This window comes from Lepisma saccharinum, chromosome 16 (assembly GCF_977018435.1).
Source record: "Lepisma saccharinum chromosome 16, izLepSacc3.1, whole genome shotgun sequence".
Taxonomy (NCBI): Eukaryota; Metazoa; Arthropoda; class Insecta; order Zygentoma; family Lepismatidae; genus Lepisma; species Lepisma saccharinum.
The window spans coordinates 45,903,490-45,927,369 of record NC_139244.1 but is presented as its reverse complement, the minus strand read 5'-3'; the positions used below and the strand labels follow the sequence as shown (position 1 = coordinate 45,927,369).

Below are 23,880 nucleotides of genomic sequence, written 5' to 3'. Positions count from 1 at the left end.
CTTGTACACTAAAATTTCACTGATATTAGCACATTGCAACATAATTTGATATATTGTCTTGATTATTTCTAGGTCGTGATTTGATTGGAATTGCAAAGACAGGAAGTGGAAAAACATTGGCATTTTTGCTGCCAATGTTTCGACATATTTTGGACCAACCACCATTGGAGGATACAGATGGACCCATAAGTTAGTATCTTTGAATTGGTTTCTCTTTTGTAGCACAAATAGCATGCTTAGTTCTTAGAAATCAGTGTCAAAATTTGAACATGTGAAGTTCTAGGATTTGGGTAGATACCAGAGAGTCCAGTACAGTATATTATTATATATTATTACTATTAGCAGCAATAGAGTTACCTGGGAAGGAAGGGAAAGAAGTAAGCAGTTTATTACATTATGATGTAATGTGCTGTTCATAAGTATAGGTACACCTACACTACTAGTGGATATGCTTGTGAAAATATTTCAGCCCTATGACCCATCCCTTCCTTCCACAATGAAGTATCTCTCTTTTATCAGAACTTATTTTTAAATGGTTAGCCTTCCAGTTCATTAGATCAAGCTCCTTGTAAAAATCTATTCATTCTCCGAAGCTTACAAACTTACATTCTTAGCTATTTGCTTCGTATACTCAAGGGTGGAAATTTGGCAGTAATTCCAGTAAAAGCCAGTTTTTCTTCTTGGTTATTTGTCAGTTTTTTAAAACAATGTCAGCAAAGTCTATAATTTTTCTGTTCGTAACGGGAATTTGTTATTTTTTTCATTGTTCCATTTTGGGAAACTTCCCAGTGATATGACAGATTTTTCAGTTTAATTGAATATATATTTATCATTTTCCTAACCCAGAAATAACTATTATTGTACTGATAAAGTAGACCAGTTGTGGAAGCGTTTCGTGATTAATCACTTTCGATAAATGCTAATAATATAAATATTATTTTTTGTTTGCCGTGAATTAATCTTGGTTGTTTTTAATGTAAAATGAAAACTTATAGTTAGAGGCATGCATGTTTCGTTTTTGACGAAAACACGAAATGTGAAATAACACATTGTAATGTTAATTTTTCATGTTTCTGAAAGGTGTGAGGTCCATTTTCCTACCTTGTTTTGTCACGAAATACACTTTTAAACACGAATTTTAGAGTTTATTTACCGCCACGACACTTTCTGAAGTCAGAATTATCCTGTGAGTTATGCAATTCACAGAAAATTGATTAATTCTGATGTAAATATTTGAGAAGCAAAAATGGACCTCTTTATACAGGAATAAACTTAATATTCTGGTAATGACATAAATGTGTTATTAGAAGGGATTTGTTTATTTTGTGTAGTAAGAGCAGTTTTTTAATCAAATTTAGGTTTATATTCACAATTTTAAAACCAAAATGTCATTTTATATACCACTTTTTCACCACTATAACAGCGAAATTTTATTTTATTTACCGGTTTTGAACCCAAAATTGACAGTTTTTGTACCGAAATTTTGCTTTTCTATTTGCCAAAAATATGTGCCTCTACTTATAGTACAATAGTGAAACTTTGTCTTATCTTCATAAAAATGTTAGTTTGGTGTTCATTGAAAAGGTACAGTATGTCATGACTGACTTTGGAGAAGTTGGATGGTAGCTAATATTTTTTTAAAACTAAATCACAATTTAGCTTGTTAAAGTACTAGTTTATTATTTAATAGGCTGTAATCAAGTTTATCAGTTATTAGTAATTTTGACTCTTTGAATAGTTTCTATGCCTGTGGTTCATTGTAAGCCTACATTGGTGATTCCTTTTTCCTGTTCTTCCTTCATTATTACTTTCGTGTATCAGTATTTGCTGTACAGCTGAACCAAATAATAGTGCAGGTCTCAGAAGTGGAAATTCACTGACAACTGTGGCTTATGTGTATTTTTGGCACTTATCCCTCCAACTCAGTAGTGCCAAGTCCACGTTCAAAATGAAGGGAAGTGGTAAAAAAAAAGACTTGTTTTTTGTGATGAATTTAAGAAGATGCAAAGTCAACGTGCTTATTCAAGAACAAGGTGGAGGGCCTCCCCATGGCGCAGTGGTAGCGTCATTACCTTGTAATCGAGGGGTCCCAGGTTTGATACCCGGTGGAGGCACAAGTGGTTCGGATCCCACTTTAAACTGTAGGTCCAGTCCCGATTAGCCTTACTGTGCATAAAGTGGACTTAAAACACCAACTCAAGGACAAGGTGGACACAAGCACCTAATGTGCATGCATAGTTGGTGGTGTTGTTTTGTTTTTTTCTTATTTGATGAAGGGACAATCAAAAAAGAAACATCCATGCAAAGATTTGAACCTGGAACTTTTGGTGGCAAAATCATTAGTTAGCCATTCATGACACTTGCCCACGTAGGGCAAGTGTGTGTGTGTTATTTTTATTTCGTGAGTGGTGTTAGTGTTAACAATGGTTAAAATATAACTGACAAGAGTTTATCTAAGTTCAGTTCATGGAGAGAGATAATTCCAAATTGATATAACTTTGCTAGCTGCAACATTTTGAAACAATCTTAGGAAAAATGAATGGGAAAGCAGAAAGGGAGGGAGAGATATTTTCTAGGAGTGGTTACATTTAATACACTCCTAAGTACCATAACAGTTAGGTATTTGGGATTGATGAGCATTGCTAATTTTACTTGTTGTTGAGGGTTGGACCAGTGTCTTTCCTTTCCTCCATTTTGGTTATTTTATGTTGTTTTCAGTCCCTTGGATTAATTGTGACGATGAGGATGAGTGATGAAATGAATTGGATGATGAGTGATACATCCATATCTTAACCAGGGTTTGAACCTAGGATCTCCAGTTTCGTAATATGATATGCTGACCACTCGCTCCACCACAAGGGCCAGCAATCAGACCATGGAGACCATTCCATCTGGAGTTGTCATTGATTCTATGGAATGCATTGATGAATGTGTAAAATATTGATTGTACGAGGCATATTTTTGAAGTAAGTTCCATCTTGCAATTAGGCTGCTGTAGCGCTGCACTCGCCGTTTCACACATGCACGCTGAGGACCTGCATCTATGGACTTGCCACAGATTGCAGTACGCAACCGTTCACCGGAGTAGACAGTTGATCAGGTGTGGTTACAATGCCTCAGACGATTGTGTGAACTACACGCTGTCATTTGTTTTCTACATGCAAGAGAAGTCATGAAAGCAGCCGAAATCCATCGGCAGATTGCAGAAGTGTATGGAGACAACGCTATGAGCAATAGCATGGTAAGAAGATGGGTGAGGGCATTTAAAGTTGGCCATACAAATGTGCACGACAAGGGACGAAGTTGGCGACCATCCGTCATTAACGATGACCTGGTGCAGCAAGGTTGATGAAAAAGTGGTTGATAACAAATTGGTCATCCTCCCTATAGCCCTGACCTAGTACCCAGTAACTATCACTTGTTCCTGCACTTAAAGAAGCACCTTGCCGGAGCTTTAACGGAGATGACGACGTGAAAACGGCCGTACAGCAGTGGTTATCACATCAGGTGGCCGATTTCTATGAAGATGGCATTCAGAAGCTGGTCGGTCGTACGATACGATAAGTGCCTTAATGTAGGTGTCAATTATGTTGAACAGTAGATGTAGGCCCAGGCTTTCATGTAATAATAAAATTATTACAACATGTGTCCTAGTGTTTATGTAATATCAAAATGGAACTTACTTTAAAAATATGCCTCGTATATGTGTTGTATATCAGTTTCTATCCATTTAACCATTTCATTTGTGAACTGCATTAATAAGCATGCCTCTTTCTTCTTCCACAGCCATAATCATGACTCCCACGAGAGAGCTGTGCATGCAGATTGGTAAAGAGTGCAGGAAGTTTACGAAGAGTTTGGGCTTGAGAGCTGTTTGTGTCTATGGAGGAACTGGAATATCAGAGCAGATAGCAGAATTGAAGAGAGGAGCTGAGATAATTGTATGTACTCCTGGCCGAATGATTGACATGCTAGCTGCCAATAGCGGTGAGTTGTTTCCTGCACCTAATCATATACAACATTCTCCAACCAGATGTTTTTACCTTTAGAATTTAGACAGCTTAAAGCACACACATATATAATTTAAAGAACCATATTTTACACTTCTCAGAATGTTCGTGACAATGGTGCTTTATTAGCATGCAATGTTAATTGAATATTATCCATTGTCTAGTGCTTCTACCGATTCTATCACCATGTTGTACATGTGGCGTTGTACATGTGGCGAATTGGATTTGTAGTTAAATCACAGATCTACCATAGGTTCGATCTCCAGTAGGGTTAGAATATATACAGGTAGCTCTAGCACTAGACAATGGATAATGCTTCAAGTAACCGACACCTGTGAATAAGCCGTGTACCAGAATTTTGAATGAAGAAATTAGAAGGGAAAAATATTAAATTGATGCCACTGCCAGTCTTGCAAGTTCATGGCAGCAGTTTGTGTAATTATTTCTTTTAATCTCTTAATTAATTACTGTCAGATGGCATCTCCGATTTGCAGTAGAAGATAAGAATGTTTTCATGATGAACGCGGTAAACGCAGTTTATGTATTACTTATGAGAAACTTTGTTTTTCCACGATACACAATTGGATAGTTATTTTTTATTAACCTGGACACATTCCGAAACCAGTGCTGAACCTGGACAATGGACAGGCATGCCCGACATCCTTCAAAAAATCCCAGACCACAAAAAGAAAAGATGCAGTGCCCCCACTCGACCCCCCTCCACCCACGTGAGGAACGGGAACCACACCAAGTAACACAACACACCAGATGGCCCAGCAGCCCCCCTCCGCCACCTGACAGCAGAGAGCACAGCCAGGAAACTCACACCAGCATTGCCAAATGGGAGAAAATGCAACTACCTCTGCCCGGGAACTAACAAAGAAGCAACATGCTACATTCTCTGCTCCAGATGCAATACCCTTTGTGAATGAAGGAAGTGATCCATCGAAATTAATCGGAAGTAACTATCCAATTGTGCAACACCAAAGAAAGGAACTTTTTCGTAAGTAATAAGAATGTTTCTTCCAAACTTTTACATCCTACCTTCAATTGGCTTTATGTACATGTAAGCCACAACACATTTTTAGTCAGAGAAAGTACACAAGGGACTTGAGTAAATACGATATTTTTTTTTTTGAAACTCTGTTTTAGTTGTAATTAGAAAAGCAATACCTTTTTTGTTGTTTAATTATTTTAAAATGATATCTGGTAAGGTAATGGAAGTTAGCACTAGTAGCATTAGCTTCACGCAAGGAAACTTCAGGTGACCAGTGTTTCTGGGTCAAGCACTTGACTGTTGGAGGGTGACCAGTGTCCAAATCAGTCTCAACTCTTTTGTGTGTATATGTGCCTGTTTGCTCCACATCTCTCTCTCGTCCCTTCTTCTCCATCTCGTAGAATTATCAGCAAGAATATTGTTTAAAGCTCTGAACGTATAGGAATGTATTGCTGCTTATAAATTTTCCATTTCCTGGGTTCACTGTGTATTATTATTATATCAAGAAATTTACTGATTCCAATGTACTTGCTAATGTTTTTTCGACCATTTCTGATGCCAATATTTAACTGATCCTGATATTCTATATTATTATCTAGCAGCAAAAAAACAAAAACAGAAGAATTCCATTCAAACATTATAAATATCCATACATATTTTACGCTGAAACAGAATCAGTTTTGACATATTTATGTGAAGGAATAATGTTACAAGATTTGAAATCATTACAAGAAGTCAGGGCTTCAAAACCAGATTTGCTGTGTTCCCTATGTTCCAAATTTTGAAAGTTAGATATTGAATTTTAGAATTGGGTTATTGGAATTTTACTGATTCCATTTCTGATATGCTATTTTTGACTTGAATTCATGCATTCATGCCTCAAGTTTCTAATTTCAACATAATACGTTTTACAAAATTTATTTTCTTCTTTTCAGGCCGTGTCACAAATTTGAAGCGGGTAACATATGTGGTTTTGGATGAAGCAGACAGAATGTTCGACATGGGTTTTGAACCTCAGGTAAGATATTTTTTTTAAAGACCTTTACCTAAATTTACTTGACATAAAATTTGCTCTGTAATAATAATACTTTAATCGTTAAAGTTGCTTATTTCTGTTTGGTTATGTTTCAGTGAGTTACTTAAATTACTTAGGTTACTTTCTGTGTTGATCTGCTAAAAGAAAGCTTTGATTGACAAAGAATCCCTTTGTTGTTATAGTAATGCCATTTATTTGAAGGTTATCCAAAAAGTAAGTTCCAATGAGCTATTGAGAAGAATTACGAGCCATTTACATTAACAGTTGATGGATGTACTTACCGTATACTACTTTTTATCATAGTTACCACCATTGTTGAGGCACTTATCATAGCAGGTTATGCCAGTTTTTTTTGTGTCCCTTCATCTAGAATTATGTTGCCTGCAATGCATTCACCTGCCATTTCACTTTGCATTCTTCCATAAGCAACCAGCATGCACACAATTTCCGAAACTGAAGTTAATTACAAACAATTTTGTGAAGAAGTGACTGTGAAATTTGTGTAAAATACAGGGAAATTGGCATAATGGCAAATCGTCTGCTCTCTCTATTCTTCTCTTCAACTGCACACACCAAATCTTCATACACCATAGAAGGTTGGCTGATCATCATGTGCATTTCCACCTCATTCATTGAAAAGTCACACCCATTTCTGTACTTCTGAATGGCACATGGCATGTTCTCCATTCACCATACAAATTTGAAGATAAATAACATGTTGAATACAATGATCCTTGTATTCAAGAAGGGAATTACATACTGCATTTCACATGTGGTGGGTTCCTTGATTTTTTTAAATATTATAAACAGATAATTTGACATGAAAATTCTGTTAGAATGCAAATGGGATCCATGTCTTGCCAAAGAATCAACAAACTTTGCACACTGCACCAGCAATATTTGCAAACAAAACTTGTTTTGTGAATATCCTTTGCATTTGAGCCAGTGATGTTCCTAGGGAATTTTCCTGGGAACAGAGAATTTCGTAACAAAAAATTACAGAAGAGGCAAAAAGCGAGAAAACATCCAAAAATGTACAAGTAACAAGGAAATTATGGACATCATACATTAATGTACTGTACCAGTGCTTACTTCTGACTCACAGTTGATTTTCCACTTCTAGTGGAGTATAAACGCCTAAAGTGTCGATGTTATAAGAAGAGCTGAACCGATACCGATACTCTCACTGATTTCCACCAATACTGATACTTGAAAATTGCAATAATTAAAATGTGATCAAAATGTTACTCAATATTTGTGTGCGAATATTTTTATCCAATTATATGCATCTATTTACTAATAAATTTGCTTTAGAATATTCAAGAATATCTGTATTATGTAATCACACAATATAGCTTTTTGTGCATAATTAGTGCAAAATAAAAATAAAGTTTGAATTTTGCATAATTTCCAGGATAATCCGACTCTGGGAAAGTGTCACGTGGCATTGCAGACCCCGTGGACCAGTATGTCGGAAAAGTATCGGCTGGTATCAGTAGATGAATTCCAACCAATACTTTCCGATACCGATGCATCAGCATCGGCTCAGCCCTAGTTATAAGTTTAATTCATAGTGAAGACTCATGGGGCATCAAATTTTTGTAAATTTAATGTCGAATGAAAAGGCCATAAAATTAAGTACATAGTATAAGATTTATCCACTCTATTTAACATACAGGTAAATTTTATTGTCTCACGCACCCAAGAAAGAAAAAGTGTTCAGAATGCCTAATTTGAAGCTAAATTTGCCTCCACACTAGAGTACTGTATTGGACCACTTTTGCTCGAAAATACTCGATCGAATCTCCCACGCTCGAGCGTAATTCGCTTGAATATATAGAATATCAGATATCTTTTTAATGGGACAATAATCGTACAAATATATGCGTAAAAATCCATCCTGGTAGTTTCAGCCTATAATCATCTATTCATTTTCATACATTGCTATGTGTTGTAAAGATGGACTAAATTAGATTTTAACATGAAAATGACGACTATGTTCACTTCAGTTTAAATTTCACTGCATCTTTCACTTCACGATCCATGTTTGAAAGGCCAATACTACAGAAAAAATACGGTTACACGTGAACTAATGGGTTTCGAGCGTATACTGATGGTTTTGCCTGTTCGAGCGAAATTCACTGGTGACATCATGGTGATCGAAGAGCAGTCAGTTCCTAATGCTATCTAGCGTCGTCCATGCGAACTATTTGCCGGTCGAGCAAAAAATGCTCATTGCAGCACTCTACTCCAAACACCCCTAAAATTGTTTGTATACCTTCCTAGATCGAAATCTCGGGATAAACTCTCAGTATAGCCAGTCTCACACGGTAGTTCAGTACGTCTTCACTTGGCGACCAATCTCCGACTGGAAACTACCATAAGATTTTTTTATATCCTCAGTTCGCAAAGACAGCAAAAGGTGTCTCACTTGATCCTTAAAAATGGTGACTGCACATACACGGTATACCACTTCACAAGTTTAGATGCTAATAACTGCTGAAGATAAGGGAAAATAATGTTTTCTCCTAAAAGAATAAGCACTGTACTGTAGTTCATAGCAGTGAATGTGAGTATATAACATATGTTATTTCAAATTGATATACCACTTTACAGACATACTACTATAAATTTGCATTACCTGTATATTACAATAGAGGTTACATCTGCTAATGAAACCCTTCTCCGTACAGTTTTGAAATTTATTTCCCAATACAAACTTGTCAAATAATTACGTAAATTTCACAAGAACATTCAAAATGCAAAAACTGTGGTGTTTACATTAAGTTTCCATATTTATATTCCATTGACATTTCTTTGGTCATTGAGGCCATGAAGCAAAAATTAAAATTCATAATGTATATATCATATTACAACACTAGCAGATTTATTTACTATGGTGCTACACACAGCATAGTGTTCAGGTTGGTTGTGAAAATAAAATACCAGAATCACAGGAATAAATTTAGTCATGTGGACTATTTATATGAAACAATAATAATTAGAAGACTCTTCACTCAACAAATGAAATGTTCCCCACAGATATAGTTGCATTGGTTGATTTTTTTTTTATTAAAGTTGCCTTCAATAAACAGTCAAACATCTATTGTCCTTCTTTTTCTTCTTCCTGCTTCAGCTGGCCAGTGTGCTCCTCAATTCTGATCGGTAGTTCTAGGGTATCAAGGATGTTATTTAGAGACAGTTTCTAATTCTGTTGGGAACTGAAAAAGAAAAACCTCTTGCAGTATTGTCAAGTAAGGAAGCTAGAAGTCAATTGGGAAGTGAGGAGGGACCTAAGTGTCGTATGAGACTGGCATAAGTTGTTTTTTTAAGAGGGAATTTTAATGTCTAAAAGGGAAATTTTTGGTATACGACATGGAAATTTCCATCTGAGACAGGATTTGATCTCCTACATAACCAAATATATAGTTTTTGCACTGTTGCCTTTGGTCTGAGCTGTCCCTAGTTTGATCCCAAGCGGGAGTCTTGAAGTTTCACTGTTTACCCAACATTGTGGCGACAATTGGAAAGCTTCTCAATAGCAATAGTAGCAAAGTTCAGTCTTGAAATCTAGAAGACAGCGACAATGGGACTTAAATTGCCCAACAAAAAGCTGCTTGGCAAGCCTTGGCTCTCAATAACTTGTTTGTGCCACGGTGTTTGGTATAATATGTAGAGTCACCTTTTCCTTTTTTTCACTGCCTTAATTTCATGTTGTTTCTCCTTTCAGGTTATGAGGATAGTTGACAATGTCCGTCCAGATCGTCAAACTGTAATGTTCAGTGCCACATTCCCTCGCCAGATGGAAGCACTTGCAAGGCGAATCTTGACAAAGCCCATCGAGGTTCAGGTTGGAGGAAGAAGCGTTGTCTGCAAGGAAGTGGAGCAGCATGTTGTGATCATAGATGACGATCAGAAGTTTTTGAAACTCCTTGAGATTTTGGGACATTACCAGGGTCAAGGAAGTGCTATAGTGTTTGTGGACAAGCAAGAGAATGCTGACAGTTTACTCAAGGATTTGATGAAGGCGTCGTATCCGTGTATGTCTCTTCATGGAGGCATTGATCAGTTTGATAGGGACAGCACCATTGTAGATTTCAAAGCAGGGAAAGTCAAGTTGTTGGTAAGTTGAACTGCGGTAGGAATGGAACAGTTTAATCATTATCCTATAGGTATCGGCCCATCAGGCATATCGATATATTGGTTAAATTACCAATATATCTATAAATAGACTGTAATTTAGTGCAAAATTCTGCTGTTTTTAGATAATTCATATGCGTAAGTATTTTAAAGTAAATGTCTAACAGGGTGGGTTCTCACCGGGCATTTTGTGTGAATTCTGCATGAATTTTTCTCCGTACACATGAAAAATTGCAACTTTTATTAATCCAAATGCTATTGAATTTATACATATTTATAAATGCCCTGAGCCAAGTTTTTCACAGTTAACCTGTTATTTTTATCAAGGAAGGAAAATTAAGCTGCATGCAAAATAAAACAGAATTCTCTCAATCCGTTTACTTTGTTAGTGTTCTGTCAATGTATCCGACAGATTCTTATACAATTAACAGTTTTTCATAGATTAACATTTGTAACTTGTGTTTGCAGATGTATTTTGAGTTTGAACTCTCCACCTTAAGTTAAATATTTTAAATATGTATACCATTTAATTGAATTTGAAATAGAATTTTTGAATATTGAATCATGGACCCTTTATATTGTTCGTCGTCGCCTTGTAATCAAGGAGTCCTGGGTTCGATACCCGATGGAGGCACATAGTGGTTCATATACCACTTTAAACTGTAGGTCCACTCCCGATTAGCCTTACTGTACATAAAATAGACTTAAAACACCAAATCAACCAACCAACCTTTATATTGTTTTAGGGGGAGAGGGGGGGGGTGATAAGTAAGGCTGAAATAGAGAAAACATTCGCTTGTACCCTTGAATTTTTGGGAATATCACCTTGAAAGTCAAGTTCATGGGAAGATATTCATTTCTCATTGTGTGAGACGATTTACTTGATGAGACTTTGGTTTATTGGGGTTTCCAGGTGCAGATGATAGACTTCATGTGTTTAACATGTGCTAATAAAATTCTGGAGTGCCAGTGTTGCTAACTGACAATATTCCACTAAAATGTTCCCTCCCATACAATTGCTATTACAAAATCCATTAAGGGCTGCATATGACCTCTCTTGGTTGCAAACACAGATTAGTATGGCATCAGTCACAAAACAGCCAGTGATGGTTTCTTATTTCTTTTTCTGTAAAAAAATAAAGACTAGCATTCTGAGCAAAATTCATTCTTGACTTTGCCCATTCCATAATTAGAATTTCCTGTTGAGTGAATTGGTGAACACAAGTATTTTAAAAAATCTCAGTAGATGACTCTTCATAATGCAGAAAACCTGGTGTGTAGCCCCCAGTTTTCAAGTAAAAGTGATCAAAGCAGGGTTGCTACGCAACTGGAAAACCTGGAAAACAGGGAAAAGTCAGGGAATATTCAGGGAATTTTGCATATTTTCTGGAATTTACGCGCATTTTGGAGTTGCAGGAGAACCAGTTACAAAATGAATGAACGGTTCATTTCCACTTCCGAATTTGGTTCTTGAGATTCCAGTTCCCCCAAAAGATTCAGTTCAGAAACTTGTTCCTCTCGTCATTATGACTTCTAGTCTGTTACGTACAAAATTATGGTTCCTTTGCATTTCGATTCTATATTTATTCACTCTCGGATCTAGGTTCTTGGATCCGTTCATTTTGCAACTCGTTCTTGTGAACCTGTTCAAGACCGGAATTTGGAGAGGCCTGAGATTTTTCCTTAGAGAACAAGCTACTCAAAACCTACGCACCAGCCATCCCAGAATTTCTTGCAGAGAAAATGTTGCTTTAGCTTTGTGTGTGGTGATTAAATTTCCTTTCTGCAAGAACACACCCGTTCTCCTTTGATACGTGAAGTGGAGCAGGTTGGTGTTCGGACAGTTCATTGGTTTTGGATCTGCAATAACTGTATACTCCTTGAACAAAAGACAATGTAATACTTTCTGCCTTGAAGAGCAGAATTTCACGTAAACTGGCTGTGGTTGACGTCACACTGGACGGGTGCGGATGTCTAGTAAAAACAAAGGGACTCACTACTTCGTCCCCCCCCCCCCCCCCGTGAACCCGTTCTGTGAATTTGAGTCCTTCGTTTGCGACCCGTTCAGAAGCAACCTGATCAACTAGTTCATTTGCTCGTTGTCGTAGTTTTTAAATTGCAGAGATGTGTTACACCCGAGAAATTAGTGATTTTGTGCAGTATCAGTGACATCATTATTCGAATATGCACGGGTTTTGTGCATATAGAACGTATTTATTTTTTAAAAACTGGTGCGAAATAGAGGAATTAAACGTACGCTGGTCACACATCGTTGTTAGGTTAGGAATATTGGTTTGATGCCGATAGTAATTTTACGTATTTTTTGCGTGTAGAATGAAATAATGCTGAAAAGTGGTGAAAATGGGCCCAAGTTCCTTTTGTTTTATTACGATTTCATCATGCTTCAAATGCAACTTTTACATGGTTCTATTTCGATTTATATCTGTTAACACATACTGCAGAGTTTTAGCGATTACTTACGATTTTGTCAATATATGCTTTTGTGGTTAGCTTAAGAAGATTAGGTTTGGTTGTCTTAGAATTAGAATAAAGACCCTGAATGCACTCTACTAAGGTTCCGATTTATTTCTACATTCATTCCCACTAGTTTACGATACTTACTGTCGCTTGTCAACCGGAGAATACCTTGTTCGTGGGAAGCGTGTATGCTTGCGTAAGGTCATTTTGAAGTTTTCTTTCCAACATAAATAACTTTCTTCGAATCCAAACAGTGCTCATTATTTTAAGGAAGGTTCAAATTTTGTGTCACAATGGTATGATAATTAGTCTTCCTGCTAGGAAAATTTGAAAAAATCATAAAACATTCGGAACTGTTACCTTTTAATAGACAGATTTCTGTTTTCCGTAACATAAAATTGGTTCCAGCATGTGGAAAACTCAAATAATGGAAATATTTGATTCCAAATTATGGCCCGCGAATATATTTTTCTTAGGTGTATGGTGGGTCACCAGCCCCATTCACGTTCTGAATTTCCGAAATATGTACTATTTTCAATAAATTAAAAAATGTAATCATTAAACTTATTGCATATTTTCTAAAGGTACATGACCTAATTTTCTGTTGTTTCTCATTTGTATTGATATAATTGAGGTTGTATACAGGTTACATTGTAAAGCTTTGTATATGCCACATTTTTTTATTGATTTTTTACACCACTTTAATTGTAATGACTTAGTGAAAATGCGGAAGTACAATAGTTTTTATTTTTTCATTGAATAGCATTGTATTAATCACTTGGTAAATTTTCAGCTAATAACTGTGTATATTCATATTCATAATAATTAACGTGCCTGCATATTTTATTGAAAAACATGAGGTTCAAAAGCAAAAATCATGACAACAAACATGTCTGGAAAAATTTCATTTCTGGTCTGGAAAACCTGGAAAAGTCAGGGAATTTCATAATCAAAAATTCGTAGCTACCCTGTCAAAGTTAGGAGTGCACGATTTGAGACATTCTCTATTTGTTAATTGTTTCCTGAAAGTAGTGATAAAACTGTTTTTGCAACTTTTCACTCTTCATTGTAAAACGGTACCAAGTTTCAAAGAAAGTTGTGCCAGCCTTTTTCCTTGCACTCTGCTAATGCTGCTAAGGCATCAACCTAACATGGCACTGAAAGTTAGCAGGACGTATCTGCAGCCATGTGGTATGGAAGAATGGGTTCTTCTTGCTCATGTGGTTTCTGAATAAAATATCGTTCTGCATGAAACTATCATCAATAGCACTGTGGTTGGTTCATGATCAAAGCTTAAGTATGCCTAATGGTTATTAGATATTTCAAACTAATAGCTGAGGTCATACTTGCATAGAAGAAAGATAAAATTTGGTAAAAGTAGATTTTAGAATCTGCCACATCTAAACTAAACATGCCTATTAGTTAATTATATTTTTTCTTTTCTTTTACTTTCGTCAGGTTGCAACATCAGTAGCTGCAAGAGGACTGGATGTGAAGCAGCTCATATTGGTTGTGAATTATGACTGTCCGAATCACTACGAGGACTATGTACACAGATGCGGACGAACTGGAAGGTGAGTCAGTGGGATATTCAGGTGTAGGGAATTGCTGCTGAAAATTCAAACTGAAGGAGGACTAGATCAAAGAAGTTACTGTAATCTTGCAAATAATTTGGAAAAAAAACTTAGGTGCTAGTAGATTTTTACATTTTTTGATGCATGCTTCAAGTCATGTTGAAGCAATCTTTTAAAATGTTCGTAAAATAGTATGTGGAGCAGTCAGTAAATTGATAAAATTTGATGTTTCAGCTTTCTGAACAATAGCTATAAGAGTCAATGGTTAGTGCCCTTGCTTTTGGTGTGATTTGTTGGGTTTGATTCCTGGTGGGAGCTCCAAAAATATGGGTGTTGACCTGATATCTTAAGAACAAATGTGGAGCTACATGAAATCACTATAAGGGATTCTGCTCTTGAAAGTCATAAATCCCATCCCAGGCCTTTTTCTTCAAATAGTTCTTGTGCCGTGGAATTTTATTGATCTTCCAAACGAAAGATCTTCGTTAGGAAAGCTGGCCTTGAAAACCCCCCAATTTTATCCTTTTTATTGCTTTCTTGATAATGGTCTTCATTCGGAAGATTCAGACATAAAGTTTTATCTATTAATCAACCACTCCAGCTATGCTTTTATTAATAAGTATAAATGCAGTAGAGACAATTACCAATAAATTTTAAAATATAGTGGCTTAGCCCATTATTCACAAGTCAGCAATTGTTCTTTTTATTAGATATTTACTTTTTAGTCATCTAAAAACATCTAATATAACAGTATTGTTCAAAATATGCAGGAAGGGAAAATGTCTGAATTGGCAACAAGCAACACTAGTGTGTGTCCTCCTCCATGGCCCTGCGGTCTAAGGTGCTGTGCTTTGGACTCTGACTGCGGGACGGCATGGGTTCAATCTCTGAATTTTTGGCCTGTGTATAGGGCTGGTGGCAACCCACCATCGTGAGGAAATGGGGAGGGTGCTGACCCCACGTCACCCCATTACCGGTTGAAGATCTCCACACCTCTAGGTAGGATTGTGGGAGGGAGACTGGCAGTCGGGAGATAGGTCAAGGCTCTTACGGGCTGTAGAACCATGGGTTATGTTAACACTAGTGTGTAAAAATTTGGTAAACTTGAAATTAATATCACATAAATGTAATGTTTTAATTGTGTTTATTAATTTATATTGTCATTATAAGATAATGGAGTGTTACAGGTAGTAACCAGCAAAAGATAAAAGAAAGGACACTCATGCAACATCTGTCTCTCTGTCCATCCATCATAATCTCAGAAACGTCCAGCCAACTTCCATGGTGGAGTGGCTAGCACAGCATGCTACAATACCAGGTGTCTGGGAATCGAATCCTGGCCTAGGGATTGGTGTTCTTTGTGAGTGTCCTTTCATCAGTTTCATGTATCGTCACTCATCCTCATCATCTCGATTAGTCAAGAGTGGCAGAAAAGCGATGCTAAATAACAAAAATCAAATCAAATTCATTCAGAAACTTCCAGAACTAGAAAGATAAAATTTGGTGGACTGAAATTCTTACCAAATAATGCTCAACATAATATAAATTAACTCAAGCCCATCTGTCTCTCTGGCCATGAGAGAGAACAATCAATAAAGTGGTTTGCCAATATGTCTGAAACTAACAAATGTGTTCAGTGGAACCACAATTTTATGTCTCCAGATTTTACCTATTCCCACATTTTAAGTTTCTTCACTGTATTTACATTTAGACCATTTTCTGTACCTACAGGTTAATCAGAAGCTATGGTTACGGACGTGAAGTTTTCGTTTGGACGATAACACCGAAAAGTTGAGAAAATCATGATGAAGTGTTTCAAATGTATTTAGATAGGTAAAGAAAGTCAGTTTTCGGTGTTTCGGAATTGTGAAATAATGCGAATTATGTCATTTTTTCAGAATAACACCAAATTTGGCACTTTTAACGCAAAAATTGCCACGAAATATGCAATATAAACTGGGGATAACACTTCTTCTGTTCAAAAACAACTATCTGAAGAGCTATTAGATGTCATTTGTAGTCTAACTGGTGATAGATAGATTCAAAAGAGATTGTCACACTTCATTTATTACAGTTTGGCTTAGACATGAGTGACAGTGTTTAACCTTGTCCTGAAAAGGAATTTGCTGGAGGATCTCCCCAGAAGGGAAGTTTCGTAGGAACGGGAAAATTTTCATGGAAATGCACCTGGTTTTTTTGGATGAGAAGGGTGTGTACACAAAATGGTATTTTGAGGTCGCAGAGGGAATTTTTCGCATTGTTAGGGAATATGATGGATTTGGGTGTTATTATTCAATAAACATTTCATATTTAGTGGCTGATGTGATGAAATAGTATTCTAATTGGAAGAAATTTGGTCATTTCTCACAAAAGGCACGCCATATTTCTTATTTTTTTTTTTTTTTTTTTTTTTTTTTCATTAAAACTAAAATTTGTCTCAATTTTCCAGAAGTAAGACAGGAACATTAAAAATGCATGTAAAAATAACACCGAATTGCAGTAAAAAAATAACATTGAAATTTAGGGAAAAATGAAACTAAAACTTAACGTTCCTAGCTATGGTTTAAAATGGAATCTGAACTACTGAATTACATACCTCGTGGTTTAAAATGGAATCTGAACTACTGAATTGCATACCTGTTAAAAATGAATATAATTAATTTTATCTTTGCTTTTGCACTTTATATGGACAACTTGGAAAATAGGGAAATGTCAGGGAATTTTGCAGATCGTCTGGAATTTACTTGCATTTTGGAGTTTGCAAGAGAAGAAGCTACAAACAGAACAAGCAGTTCACTTCCACTTCTGGATTCGGTTCTTGTGATTCCATTCCCAAAAAAGATTCAGTTTAGAAACTTGTTTCTTTCGTTCTTATGATTCTCAGTCTTGTGCAAAATTATGGTTCCTTCGAATTTCTGTAATAAGTTTTCACTTTTATAATACTAGAAAGAATATCGAAGTAAAACTTGCAGTCCAGATATCTGATTGATAACTAAAGAACATTGACAATATGATCATAATTATTGGACAGGTTGGTGAAGATGAGGTTCGTCTATTATTTTATAGATCTTAATCTTATTAGCATTTCCTATAGAATTCCTATATGCAACAGAAATTTCTCCAGATGCTGTGTACTTATAAATGTAAGCAAGAAAGCAGCATTTTCTATGACACTATAAATCTGCCAGAAAATGAAAGATTGTGTATGGTTATGAAAGATTGTGTATGGTTTATGAACTTTTTCTGTTGTTTTTATATTGTGGAGATCTGTTATGGTGAAATAATGTACCTCTGTTACCTTAGCCTGAAGGCTAGATGCACATGATTGTATCACACAATACATTTGAGGCCAATTGCAATTTTACATTTTACTCTTCGAATTTTCACGTGTTCTTGTGTGTGTTGAATGAGATTTGCTAAAAGAAAAAGTTGTGAAAGTGAATATTCATAATAGTCAACAGATTATATATTTAATTGAAAAACAAAAGGTTCAAAAGCAAAAATCATGATGATAAACATATCTGGAAAAATTTAATTTTTGGACTGGAAAACCTGGAAATGTCGGAGAATTTCATAATCAAAAAATCGTAGCAACCTTGATATTTCTTTCTTCATATTAGGGATGGGACAGATTAATTAGTTCTCTATTGATATTGGCCAATGCAGACATATCAGTGTATTGGTCTATCAGTAAAGTTACCAATAATTTTACCAATCTGCTATATTTATAAATATCTTGCAATTTAGTGCAATATTGTGCCATTTTATTATAATTTTTATGGATACAAATTTATAATCTTCATTCCATACTTTTTTTAAAAAAATAAATGACTAAATATGCAGTTTCTTTTTCATTGCAAACACTTGTTTCATCTGAGAACATAAATTTATGAAGGAGGTCAATTAACGATTTGAAATGTTATCAGTAAATTTTATGTATGTGCTTTATTGGTATCTGCACATTCCTAATTTTTATCATTTCATTTTATTGTATTGTTCCTCCATTTATACGAGGGCTGATGAACAACCATTTTTTTTCAAATGTTTATTACTCTGGTGGAAGGGTTACATGATATTTTTCAAAGTACTCCTCCCCAACTTGAATGCACTTATGATGACATTTCTGTCAGGCCGCAAACATATGATGTAAGCAATTCTTTGTGAGATCCTTGACAATTGCCTGATTTGACTTAAGTGCAGGGAACAGAAAAAAGTTGCAGGGAACTAGGTTGGGGGTATAAGGAGGATGTGATACACAGGTGCTGTTCAATTTCACCAAATATGCCATGACGTGATTTGCACATGAGGTTGTGCATTATCATGATGAAGTTGCCACCCCATTCTGATGAGGTGCAATATGCCTTCTCAGTATCGCCAACACTGACGTGTAGTATTCTGCTGTAACGTTAGTGTGCAGGAGAACGTGCATGCTGGTACACCATTCCCTTATAGTCAAAGAAAGTGATCACCTTACCTGCAGATGGAACAACTTTCACCTTTTTTCAGTGTTGGAGACCCTGGTGATTTCCACACTGCTGGCTTGTTTTCCTTCTGGGGCATAGTGGTGCGCACACAACTCATCACCGGTGATAACTGATTTCAGAAAAGCATCAGCATTTCCATACATTTCTGTGGCTGTATGCTTTGAACGACAACTGAATTTGATTGCTGCATACTGCTCCAACCGCGTCACCTCCATTGTGTGTTATGCAAAATGCATGGAAAGCCTAGAAAAAGTGTTGGTGCCAAACGGAGGTTTCGGTGGTGCTGCCATCTCTGGGTATTATGTATGAATCCCCACTCTTGTCCAATATGCACATTGCAAACATGTAACGATACAGGATGCTGTGCAAAAGAATCAGTCTCCCTCTTTGTTGATCAGCCCTCGTATTTCTGTTATTATATGGACTGATTAATCAGTATGAACCGATATATATTGGTAAAATTGCCAATAATTCCACCAATCTGATATTTCTATACATATCCTGTAGGTCAAAATTCTACCATTTGTTATTTTTTTAAAATAACATAAAGATATAATTTATGTACCTTAGTTTTGTAAACTAAATGTCTAAATATGTATTTATTTTGTAAGGGTAAACTTATTGCAGTTGACCTGGTTACATATATATTCATTAATTAAAGTAATTAATCTGTACCAATCAGTTCCTCCATGCAACATGTGTTGTTTTAAACCGAATTGGTAGAATGTTGGGTTTGAAAAAGATTATACCTACACTTTATCAGTATTGGCATGAATGCTATATCAGTTCATCCCTAGTATTAAGTAACATTGAAGTATTTCCTTTTCAGTACACATAGAAAAATAGTGTTTATTAACAAGTGATTTTTGCAACTTTGTGACAGATTTTAGTATTATATTACAGTTATACCTGTGTCCGCGTAACCGCCAAACAGATATCTTTAGACACAATATATTACAGTTGTTTGTCTATTCCTCTTTACAGGGCTGGAAACAAAGGATTTGCTTATACCTTCATCACCCCAGAGCAGGAGCGAAGTGCAGGCGACATAGTGAAAGCGTTGGATCTCTCAGGAATGCCGATACCAGAGCAGCTGAGGATTATGTGGGACAGATATAGGGCTAAACAAGCAGCAGTAAGTACTCATGTGAGGTTCTTCCTTGCTTTTTCATCACAGCATGGTCAGATCTCAACCGTAACCTTTAAATACCAAGCCAGGATAAATTGTTGCAGCTCGGTCGAAAAGGCAAACTTTTGCTCCAAACTGCCATGTTTTTCGATATAAATATAATGTTGCCTAATATTTTTGAAGGCTCAAATGTCCTTTCATCACCAACTTTAACATTCTCATTTAAGTCCACTTCATGCTCATGATAGGTTAATTAGAACTGGATCTACAGGTTAAATTTGTATCCAAATCACTGTGCAATATGCATCAAAAAGGGATCGAATCCGATACCCCTTGACAATAGGTTTTTGTTTCATTTGCTTATTCAATTCTCATGTCTGGTTGTTCAGTTTATCGTAACAATGGGAGGAATTATGATAACAACATTCAATTATAATCATCTATTGCAGCCCTTTACCCTTATTTTTGCAAAACAATACTCCAATCTCTAAAACGTGGGAGCTAGCTTGGTTCCTGTTTACAGTGCTGTATATTGTTTGTAAAGAATATGTTGTTTGCTTAGAATTGATTCTCGGTGAAGTGAGGTAGCAGACTGAAATTCGCCCCTCCCAGCTGTAACTTCTGGATCCGCCACTGCTTGAGGAGCATCCCGCACGATCTGGAGTTTCAGATTGGATTGCTATGTGAGGCTTGAAGTGTGCCATCACTAATTTTTTTGTCAAAGTGGTTAAGAGTATTTGTAAATTTTAAGATATTAGTTTTCCATTGGAATTACACATGTCAATCTACAGAAGTTTTTGATCAGAAAGATTTATAATTTCACATGAGATACACACAGATAAATCAATGGTGACACTAAATTTTTTCCAATTGGAAAACAAAAGATCTTCATAAAGTAGGAAGTAATTTCAGAGTAGGTAGTAGATAGGGCTTCTGTCGCAGCCCTCTAATACACACCCCTAGAAATTGCAAATTTTCGTTCCTGCCTGCGCAAGGCGAGATAACTAACAAAGCGGAGCTAATTCAAGAGAATCGAGTCGTTCCAAAAGATGCTTCAACTCGTCCCTGTCTGAGGAGGAGGCCCAGACTGTATATGTCGTAATAGAAGATGAGGGGCCCCTTTTACGATCATTTTCTTTTTATTAATTGCTGGCCTTTTCTTATGTTCAGAGGGAAGGGGGGGGGGGTCGTAACAGTTGGAGAACCCTCCACAGCTTCACACTTCACTTAGAAAAAAGCTTACTCCCTGCACACACACAAAATTTTCGAACCGATTCACTTAGCCTCTCACATGCTATGTACCCTTCTGGCGAAGGGCCCAGCTCGTAAAAGGTCACAACACAGTGCCTCCTAACATGCTATGCTTTTTCGGGTAGTTCACTCAATCTCTAATATGCTTTATCTTTTTTTTTCATCTGTACTTGGGCAAAGGGGGCCCACATAAAAATAAAAAGATCATAAAAGGACCCATCATCTTGTACTACGACATAGGCTCCGGGCGCTCGTATCAAGAGTGAGATTCGTACGAAGGATGTCCCCTGGACATAGGAAGGGCCCACACAAAAAAAAAAAAAAAAAAAGCCCCTCATCTTCTACTACGACATATAGAGTCTGGGCCTCGTGCCTAGGAAGGGACGAGTTGAAGCCTCTTTTGGAACGCCTCAATTCACTTGAATTAGCTCTGCTTTGGTAGTTATTTCGTCTTGCACAGGCAGGAACGACTCGCATTTTGACCAAAAATTTGTTATTTCTAGAGGCGAGTTTTAGAGGGCTGTGACAGAAGCCCTATTTACTACCTACTTTTCAGCAATTCCACTTAACATACAATAGAATGTATTTTTATGAAATTTCAGAATGTCATTGAATTATGTATTTGAATTCAACTGAATGTTTTGAGTAATGTATTTTTACACCAGGCGATTGACTAGTAAATCAATGTAATTTGCATAAAATACATAGTGACTAATTTATCTGTCCAACCCTGCTTGTGATACCATAATGTATAGTGTGTGTTAAGTCTTCTCGATCTTCTTTCTCCACAACTCTCTTTGGTCTTTTCCCCACTCCTTGTGCAGTCACAGGAAATTGTTATGAAATCATTGAAACATATCTTCTTTTAGGCAAACAATCAAGTTAATCATAAAAATTAGGAATGGGCTGATATGAAATTTTGGCCGATACCGATAAAGTACCGATATAAAATTTACCGATACCGATCACTGATATTCTACCGATCCGATATAAAATTAGAAATGGTCCTTGAAGAACCTGAAAGGTTCATTGATCTCCTTGATAAATGTGTGTTTCAAGGTGACTGCAGTGCAAAAGAAATTGCATAATTTACTTTTTTAGAAAGTGGGGCATGGAGATTATCCATAAAAATTACAACAAAATGGCAGAATTTTGCACTAAATTATCAGATATTTATTCATATATTGTACCGGTAAAATAATCTGTAATTTTACCGATAAACCGATACACTGATATACCTATATCGGCTGATACCAATAGAGTACCGATTAATCTGTCCCATCCCTAATAAAAATAAAAATTCCATACAAGTTAGTTTTTCAAGTTAGAGTCAAAGTGTAGGAATTTCAACATTTTTTTCAATGAGTTTCCGACACCGGCAATTTACTCAAACCATCTCAACTGTATGTATTCTGTCCTGCAGTCTCTCTACCTGCAATCTCACTACCCCCACTCTGTTGGATCCCCTTATTCCCCTGTTTCTGCCCTTCAGGTGTTCCCTTCAACACATCTTATAAATTGGAGGTCAACTGCCTACATCTTAACGTCTCCATACTGTTTGATACAAGATGTAATGTTTATTTGTAATTATGCCACCACTGTATAGAAAACCTCAAGAATAACTTTGTTTCTTTGTAGGAAGGGAAGAAGGTGTATGCCGGAGGAGGATTCAGCGGAAAAGGCTTCAAGTTTGACGAAGCAGAGGCTCAATTGGCAAACGAGAAGAAGAAATTCCAAAAGGCTGCCCTGGGTAAGTATCACCCTTAAACAGGGGTTGGAGGTTACAAATTATATCATTACCATAAATTAATGATAGAGCTCAACCCAGGGATTGTGACTGAAACTCATTTCAGTTCAAGCCCTGATTCGGGTTGAACTGAAATGATTCCTTCCAATATGAATTCTAATTCAGGCCGGCAAACTGATATCGGATATATAATTTCATGTTGTAGATTGATGCGTATTACTCACTATTAAATGAAATAAATAACGTTAAATTGTATAAAGTTAAATTTAACACTACTTACGTGAGTGAGTATGAAGTTTTTTTGGAACAACGTTTCAGGATCCTACTGCCCCCTTCATCAGGGTTGTAAATACTTTCCTAAGCACTGAACTTAGTGCCACGGTAAAAAGTGTTAAAAGAGGATTAGGCTGAGGGTAGGGTTGAAAACACTCAACACTTTCCCTGACACATTTCTAATTCGCAAAAAAATCCCAACCCACTACCGGACTAGCAAGGCACCTCAAGTTTAATAAACACAGGATCCAAAATGTTTCAGTTAGACATGCATCACACACCCTAATCGACACCAAAATCAAAGAGATGCATGCAATTATGCACTTTCTGCATGAGCTGAACATCGACAGCGATCTGGCTCCCGCTATTACAACATCTCAAACCCATCACGTGCAGCAGACGAGATGGCTACACCAGCGCCCCTAGTGGTAGTCGAGGAAACAACAGCAACCGGAAGTTAACCTAACAGTAAAGCATCAAGTTCCCAAGTGGATGGTGGCAGAGTCCACCGAAATTAATAGAACATTTAGAACCAAGTTTCGTGGATATATCTTTAGTACTCGCTTACGTCTTATATTATCAACCGCGTTGTTTATTCCCCTTAACATGAATAAATACTGATGTTTTAGAGAACCAATAATGAAAGGTTGTCTAATTTGTTTTAATTTTTGAAGGTATAAAGTTGAAAATCGGTATGCTGGTTTTATTGCCTACTTTGAATACAGCTGAAAAGAGAAAATTTTAAATTGTATGAAATACAG

The 23,880-nt window shown here is 36.5% G+C and overlaps 1 protein-coding gene across 2 annotated transcripts in view; it reads left to right on the top strand.

The window, feature by feature from the left end:
- Prp5 (pre-mRNA processing factor 5) overlaps nucleotides 1–23,880 on the top strand; it is an 82,566-nt gene that overhangs the window by 44,234 nt on the left and 14,452 nt on the right. For both annotated transcript variants that reach the window (XM_083138107.1, XM_083138106.1), the window contains exons 10-16: nucleotides 73–189; nucleotides 3,787–3,987; nucleotides 5,943–6,025; nucleotides 9,774–10,166; nucleotides 14,120–14,235; nucleotides 19,704–19,854; nucleotides 22,738–22,849. In XM_083138107.1, the coding sequence (XP_082994233.1) occupies nucleotides 73–189; nucleotides 3,787–3,987; nucleotides 5,943–6,025; nucleotides 9,774–10,166; nucleotides 14,120–14,235; nucleotides 19,704–19,854; nucleotides 22,738–22,849 (1,173 nt within the window). The remainder of the gene's footprint in view (nucleotides 1–72; nucleotides 190–3,786; nucleotides 3,988–5,942; nucleotides 6,026–9,773; nucleotides 10,167–14,119; nucleotides 14,236–19,703; nucleotides 19,855–22,737; nucleotides 22,850–23,880) is intronic.